We start from the raw sequence: 8,193 nt of genomic DNA, 5'->3' as shown, positions 1-8,193 counted from the left end.
GTCCCTCACATGCATCTTGGCTGTATGACTGATCAGTCCCTACTGAAAGGCCTAATAGCAGCCAACCTATGCAAGCCTGGATTACGATTGGGTTTCTACTACAGCTTCCCTGATGAGCATGGACATAGAAGCTCTCACTTTGAACCCAATGAAAAATATTAGCCAAGAGCAGCCTACATCAGCTTTGCAGATTAGTTCAGAAAAAGCATCTATGGCCACATAGGTCAAAGAAACCGTGGTAGACTCCTGCTAGAAACACCTGCATTTCAAGCACTTTTCACACAGTCGAAAAGTTACAAACATCTTGAGAAAGGAGGTTGTAACTGAAATGTTTGTAGCTCTTGAAAGAACCATAAACGTTTTGTTCACAGTTTAGAAGAAAAATGCTGCTTTCCCTTTGTTCTTTAGAGTTTACATTGAACACAGTACTGTACTGTATTTGCTTTCCCCCCTCCCCACTCGTCTCTGCTGCTGCCTGATTGTATACTTCCGGTTCCAAATGCGGTGTGTGGTTGATGGGAAAGTTCGTAACTGAGGTTCTACAAAAATGTGTATGGGACCACAATCCAATAAACTGTCAGACTGCTTTCAGAGTCCCTATGGTTTTCCTTCTTTGGTACAGCTTGTGAGCCCTGCTGTAACTGACAGCAGGTTCCCAAGGCAGTGTGGGTGAGGTAATATCTTTTATTGGCCCAACCTCTGTTGGTGAGGGACAAGAAGTTGTTCCAGTAAAAGATATTCCTCACCTACCTGGTCTCATATCCTGGGACCACCATGGCTACAACTACACATCTTACAGCAGATTTCCCTCTCCAACAAACACAGCAAGTGGCTTCTTGCCCCAATGAAAAAGGAGTTCCCTTGACAGGCAACCTCCTTCCTTACATGCAACTCCAGGCAGCTTACTGCCCAGCAGCTAGTCATTCAGATGGTAACCTGCACCTGAGAGCTGTTTCAGCCAGGCCACGGGGCTCTGAAAAAGCCCTCTTCTACCTAGCAATTGAAGTAGGAGATGGAAGAGGGCTTTAATTCAGAGGGATCAAGTACTCATTTATCTACATGTATTTTATAGCACTACAGAAGATTATGCTTCTTCCAAGATTGCTTAAACCAAGCCAGTTATATTCTGAAAATTAGCTGGGTTTTTTTTTTTGGTTTTTGTGGCTTCTCTTTTTTTGGGGGGGGGGAGCGGAGCAGCGCTACTTCTGTAGTAATATGTTTAATACATTTAGTTACCAATGATGCTTCCTTGTTGTGACTCCAAACTTGGCAGTGCATTCATAGCAGTTGGAGCCATCACACCAGGGAGGTTCTTTTGACAGCATATCTGTAAGGAAGGCAAGATAAATCCTTAAAGTACCTGTATGTCCCTTGAAACAAGTCTCTCCCCCTTCATAGCTCAAACATTTTTATGACTACATTTAGAATGGTCACCTTGCCCCTGCTTTCAGAGCTTAGATCGCTGCCATCACAGACTCAAACAGCTGAACAATTGCCCACCAACCTTAATGAAACTGTATTTAGCATATTTGGTGCCAAAGTTCAGAATGTTTAGTAGAATTTTCTGAAGTAAATGGAAGCTGGACCCTCCTGAAAATGTTTGCAACTAGAGTGCAACATTAAATGAGAACCAGAAAGACAGTTCTCATTGTCCAAGACATGTGCAAAGAGCATGCTGCAAGTGGTCAAGGGGTATATTTAACAAATGTTCCATTTTGAAAACCAATGTGATGTTAGTAGATAAAATATCCCCCTTTTAAGAAAGGGAAGGTAAAGAGTTATGGCCACAGTTTAAGCCCAAGTGCCTGAAGTGAAGCACAGATCCACTGAAGAGGTTGAGCAAAGGTATGAGCACTTGCAACTCTCAGTGAAATCTGTATGAGCCCAGGTCCCCTCAAAGTCAGACCACTAATTTAGGGTCTCAACTTTAAGCAGGTCTCACTGATAAAAAAAGGCCTAGGCTTTTGTTATGCCTTGAGTGCCAAATGTACTTACCCAAGAGTCTAAAGAGAAGCTGTTTTGTAGCAACTTGGTAGTTGAAGATATTGACTCCTTGGTTATTGTTAACCCCAAGACGAGCCCCAGCTCTCACAATAGCACGGCACAAGTTCGCATTTCCCTTCATATAGGCCAACAGAAGCACTGAAAAGCAGAGGCAGACATTTTCCCACACTTACAGATGCAACATGTGGAGATACTTGTGTAGCAGACAGTATGGACACATGGAATATTCAAGGACTACTGTGTCAACTTAAGAATACAATCACTAGCCCATATAACACTTAACTCAATGGGGGAGATACAGGGTTTCCTACAGGAACTGAAGTTACTAGGGAATAAATTAGTGCAAATCCCTAGACAGGTAACAACTCTGGAGAAAAAAAGTCTCAATCCTTGGGGGAAAATTGGAGAGACTAGTTTTACCTGGTTCAAGAGGCCCGGCAAGCAAAGAACAAATGTATGACATAGAGAGGTCACATACACTGCATCCAAGAACTGATATGGAACTATGACCAAGAGAGACAAACCTTGCACTACTTTAATCCTATCAGAATCCCTAGGAAGAAGACAGGTAACTGGCTGATAAGCTAGGCCTGCTCTTTATTCAGAGAAAAGTATTTACAGAGAAGATGGATCTTTACAAATAGTATTTCACTTTATGAAACTGGGGTGGTCACTGGTTAACCCTGTCATTATCCTTGAAAGCCCAGGAGTACTGGTGCAGAACTGAAGTCATACCTGCTGATATAATCAATGAATTGCAGGAGTTTGCAGCCTAAATCTCTGGAGAAAGGTGGTCCTGATAGCTAAAGGTCTGGAGTGTAAGGGAGGCACCCTGTAAGAGCCCATAAAGTGATCACAGGTACAGTTACCTTGAAACTGTGACAACCTTTAGTTTGGTCTTGCAAAGTAGTAGATTTAAAATTTATTAACTGAATATGTGCATCTCAGTTTTACAAGTGTAATGCTAACTAGTTTTGCTTTTCTCAGTTCACATCCATTGTATAGTATTTAAAACAGCAACATTCAGATTCTAGACATACTACATTCTGGTTACCTGTGTTTCCTTCAGCATCAGGTTTGTCTAGGGGATATTCTGGCATACATTCTAAGAAGAGCTCACAGATGGCTGCTGCATTATCTTTCCCATAATGTCCCAGAATGTGCATTGGTGACTGACCTCTGACAACACAAAAGACACTCAGATATTGGAACAGATCTGCATGTAATGCAGACCAAGATGTGTTTATACTATATTTACTTCAGTCAGCGTCAGACTGACTTGTCCATAAAGCAGTGTGGGAGCCAGTTTTAAAGCACATCATGGGTAAATAAAGTTTACATTGTTTTCTTGAATCAGTGATTTAGAGTTCAATGCATGTGATTTAAGTGGTTAATTCATGCTGAGAAAAGATAGTGAAAGAATTAAGAGGTGTTTGAATAAAGTGAATTTTGAACATTTGCTTTGTGCACTTTCAAAGTGCATCAATTGTCAACTTCTAAGCTAGATCTACAGAATTAAAAGTTTTGATGCAGTCATTTATATATATGCAATTATTAGATCATAAGCAACTTTTAAAAAGTCTGTGTTCATGCAGAGTAGTATGCAACAGCAGTATTTACCGAATATTAAAGGCTTCGGCATCCACATTACATTCCGTCAGGAGGATACGGATATTGTTTAGACGACCATGCATCACGGCCAGATGAAGAGCTGGGGAGGGGGAAAGACAAATCCAAGGTTCAAGTGGCATTCCTGACATCCCAGAATAGTTAGGAAGCCTGGCAAAGTCACATACCCACACTTTTTAAGTTGTATTTCTAGGACTTAGCCTGTCCCTTTCATACCCTTGAAAAAATTGGAATCCACTCAGCAGCCAGCTCCCAAACCAGAGGATACCAAGAGCTGGATTGCTAAACTGCAAAGATTTGCAAACGTTTAGAAGTAGATACATTTACCATTATTTCCATTTTCATCCACAGCTGCGAAGTCCACTCCATTCTCTAGAAGGACAGAGCAAATTGTGGGCAGGTCCTGCTGAGCCGCTAGGTGGAGAGCAGTCTGGCGGTGCTTAGTCAGCTCATTCACCTTTGCACCTGCAAGAAGCTGTTAGAAAACATGAGAATGAAGAGATCCCTAAAATGTCTCCTTTGAGAACATTAGCAGCCAGTACACTAGATAATTTCCACTTCAATGTATTACATAAATGCTTTCCAATTAGTTCTTACACCACCTCTAGGTGTGAGGCAAATATTATACAGAGATGAACTGAGGCAGAGATTAAGTGGTCATATGAAGTTTGACCAAGACTTAGTACTATGACACATGGATCTCAACTCCCAGTTTAATGTTGTAGACTGGGGCGGGCAAACTTTTTGGCCTAAGGGCCGCATTGGGTTTCTGAAATTGTATGGGGGGGGCCAGTTAGAGGAGGCTGTGTCTCCCCAAACAGCCAGGTGTGGCCCAGCCCCCACCCCCTATTCAACCCCCGCTGCATCTCTCCCCCCAGGACCCCTGCCCTATCCATGCCCCTCGCCCCGGCTCTGTCCCCTGACCGCCCCCAGAACCCCTGCCTAACTGCCGCCCCATCCCACCCCCCCTCCTTCCTGACCACCCCCATTCACCCCCGTTCCCTGCCCTCTGGCCACCCCACGAACTTCCCTTCTCTCTATCCAACCCTCCCTGCCCCCCCAACAGGCAGCCGCACCGCCCTCCCTGCCCCCCAACAGGCAGCCACACCACACAGACGACTGGGTCAGGCTGCTGTGCTGCCCCACCCCAGGAGCTCACAGCCCTGATACCCAGAGAATTACGCCGGTGGTGCAGTGAGCTGAGGCTGTGGGGGAGGGGGAACAGCAGGGGAGGGGCCAGGGGCTAGCCTCCCTAGCCAGGAGCTCAGGGGCCGGGCAGAATGGTCCCACGGGCCAGATGTAGGCCGCGGGCTGTAGTTTGCCCACCTCTGCTGTAGACTCTAGGTGACTCTTGAGCTATTTTAGAAAGGTTTATAATCTGCATTGAGACACTTGAAGAAAGTCAAGTACATAAAGCTTCTATCATTTGAATCCTCTCGAGTACATACCAGATTGCGCACAATGATTTCTGAGCCCGCTTGTACAGCTAGATGTAAAGGTGTCAGCTTAGAAGCATCCTGGACTCTAGAATTCACATTTGCTTGGACACTGATCAGGAAGAGCACACTCTCAATATCAGAGTTCTGAACAGCTACATGGAGGAAGTTCCGACCTTTGTTATCCACCTGAAGCAGTGAGAGAGCGCATGCACGTATACAATGAAGCTTTACATAAAGGCCTTCCTGAAGAGCAGGACAGACCAAGTTTATTGTTGGATGATCACTGAGCTCTGTTTTTAACTAGACGTATGTTCCAAGGCACAATGTCTCAATTATTGAATCATCCTTTTCTCTGGCTTTGAGAAATGCAGTCTTGCCCCACTCACGTCCTTTCAGAATGCTACGGCAAAGATCATTTTCCTACCCTGTCACTTTGACCACATCACCCTTCTCTATGCATCCCTCTACTGGTTCCCTTTCTATCATACCAAACACAAGCTACCTGTTTTCACCTACGAGGCCCTTCACAGCCTATCGTCTCATTCAGTATAAAAAGGTCAGCCTCTCCCTGAAATGGCCAGTGATGCCAGCCTCCATTGCCCACTTGTTAAGCTTCCAAACAAGAACGGTTTTCTCCCATGCTGGAGTTCCCTGTAAACATTTACAAAAACTCATTATCCTTCTTCATATCTCTCCTTAAAGAGAACTGAGCTGTGCTGCCCACAGATAAAACTTGACAATCTTTTAGGCTGCTGGTGTACTGAGACATCTGCCCATCATGCTCACCAATAATGCCCCATTGTTTCCTTGTGTTGTCTGTCTATATCCACATCTTTTCTCTGGTCTTATATTTAGACTAAGCTCCACAGAGAAAAGGGACTGTCTTTGTTCTGTTTGTACAGAACGTGGTCAACAATCAGAGCTCCTAGATGTTACAATAATACAAATACAAGCAACCTGCTGCCCTCATCTCAGTCATTACCTGCAAGCACAGAGCCAGTTCTCATTCTTTCCACTATTAAATCAGAAGTTAGAGATGGAGGAGACCTACTGGATAGATCAATTCCCTGCAACTGATACAAAGTTGCCAAGAAATATGGTTGAATGCCTTTGCTAGCTCTTAAAAAGGTCCTCCATTTTCAAACCAGTATTTTACAAGCTTGTATTCTTTCATATTTTTGTATCTTTCTACATCTCATATCTTGTAATTTCTAGGTGTAATTGCAAGATGGATAATATTTTAATGAAATAGGCAAAACAGGTTAACAGTTCTGTTATTTGTGGAACACAAAATTATTTTGGTTAAATGTATTTACAGGAGTATAACCGTTAATGCAAGGGAAGGCAACATACAATCCTCGCACACTAATGCAAGATGTGCTTACATGATTATTCTTCGTGGGGCAGAGGGGAAAACCACTGTTTACATGTGCCTTAAAGGCAGAATTAAGTAGTGCACCACAGATTTTAGGATGAGGTTATACTTCACAGAAAACAAGGGTTTTAGATAGTGCAGGTAACAGATTTAACTGTGCACCCAAAATACTTAATAGGTAGTTAACTTACACAAGGTAGAAGGAGAAGACTGCTGAACAGATGTCCGAAATTTCCACCAAGAAGCCTGACAATACAGGTGAAGGTTCCACAGTTTTACATTGCATTGCTAAGTCATAATTAAGAGTGGTGTTTTCCTGCTTCAGAACAAGCTGTCCAAATGCCAGTACTTGACCAACAAAAGAGTTTAATTTTAAGAATCATTTATAACACTGTTCTAGCATGTTTACTTCAGTAGAAGTCCATAACATAAGACAGCTTGAAACAAGTTTTATTTCACTACAAAGACTTAACGCACTGCTTCTCTTGGCTTTTTTTTTTTTTTTTTCCTTCATCTGTCTGAGCTCACCCTTCAATTTATGCTGAGGAAGATGTTGAGATAACATGGCTATAGGAACTGACAAGACACTATACAGAACAATGTGGACACCAAGGCTCAGCACACCACTTCAACACAAGCAGCCTTTGGTTTCCCAGCAGACCTTGCTTGCATGCCACACTGGATTAATATCTGGAATAAACCAGTTAAGAGCAAAATAAAGCATGAACACACCTGTGCATCTAGTACAGTTTAAAGAACCCAGTATGAATATCATGTCCCCACCTTACCTGCTCAGCAGCTCCTGCCTCCCGCTTCAGGATTGCCTCTGCTGCTTTGTTATTCTTGTAGGTCATAGCACATGCAAATGGCGTCATGCCCTGCCGATCACGCATATTCAATCTGATTTCTGGATGTGAAATCAGCAGCTGAATGATGACATTATGCTGGTTGCTAATGGCAACGTGGATTGGAGTCCTTCCCTCTGCATCCTACAAAGAGACCATCAAGTTCACATTGCATATCAAAGATACAGTAATAGGCAGAAGTTTCCTCTTGTCTCCAAGCAGACAAAAGCAGTACAGCAAGAGTGGGATATAGAGCCTCCTGATGGGGAGATTTAAAGGTACTAAATGATTTAAGAAAACAGTTAAAGCCTCTGTTATTTTAACAGCAACACAGATTGAGTCTTATTTGTTATTTGGCTTTGTCCTTGGGAAATAGACCTTAATAATCTGGACTATCTGTTCAAACAAACCAATTCAGATTCTCAAATACTGCTTCTCCCTCTCCCCTAAGAGCCACACATTTTTGGAGTAATGAGTATTTAGCAGTTGTGTCCACAATATGTGGCCACTAAAGAAACCATCAAGCAAATATCAGTAAGATTTACTATTTCAGCTATGGACTACTTGAACATTCCCCTCCCCACACCTCCCACCTGCCTATTTCAAGTTAAAAAGTGATTTCTTTGCACTTCCTGCATCATGCAAGCACATTGATAATTACTTTAGGGTCTTAGTTACCTGTTATTTTTATCTACTCTATTTGTGTTAGATATTGAGGCATTTAGGACTTCGTTTCTGGAGGAGAAATAAGCACTGAAATAACAGAAAATTCCATGGATCAAGCAAACAATGCTTTAAAAAGTTGATCTAAAAGGGTCTTAATTGATGCAACATATAAACAGATACTTTCAGGATTACCTGACATGCATACTATGATGCGTTTTCAGATTGGTGGAAGTTT

General features: G+C 42.7%; 1 protein-coding gene across 4 annotated transcripts in view; it reads right to left on the bottom strand.

The window, feature by feature from the left end:
- ANKFY1 (ankyrin repeat and FYVE domain containing 1) overlaps positions 1-8,193 on the bottom strand; it is a 59,345-nt gene that overhangs the window by 8,195 nt on the left and 42,957 nt on the right. For 3 of the 4 annotated variants that reach the window (XM_073316187.2, XM_073316189.2, XM_073316188.2), the window contains exons 18-24: positions 7,236-7,436; positions 5,082-5,258; positions 3,961-4,108; positions 3,625-3,715; positions 3,059-3,183; positions 1,996-2,142; positions 1,237-1,327 (exon numbers count right to left, since the gene is read on the bottom strand). In XM_073316187.2, coding sequence (XP_073172288.1) covers positions 1,237-1,327; positions 1,996-2,142; positions 3,059-3,183; positions 3,625-3,715; positions 3,961-4,108; positions 5,082-5,258; positions 7,236-7,436 — 980 coding nt within the window. Of the gene's footprint in view, positions 1-1,236; positions 1,328-1,995; positions 2,143-3,058; positions 3,184-3,624; positions 3,716-3,960; positions 4,109-5,081; positions 5,259-7,235; positions 7,437-8,193 lie in introns of those variants that run through there. The other variant, XR_012155494.2, reaches the window with a different exon arrangement.

This window comes from Lepidochelys kempii, chromosome 17 (assembly GCF_965140285.1).
Source record: "Lepidochelys kempii isolate rLepKem1 chromosome 17, rLepKem1.hap1, whole genome shotgun sequence".
NCBI classification, from domain to species: domain Eukaryota; kingdom Metazoa; phylum Chordata; order Testudines; family Cheloniidae; genus Lepidochelys; species Lepidochelys kempii.
Note: the sequence above shows the minus strand (reverse complement) of the source record. Positions and strands in the feature narration are given on the sequence as shown.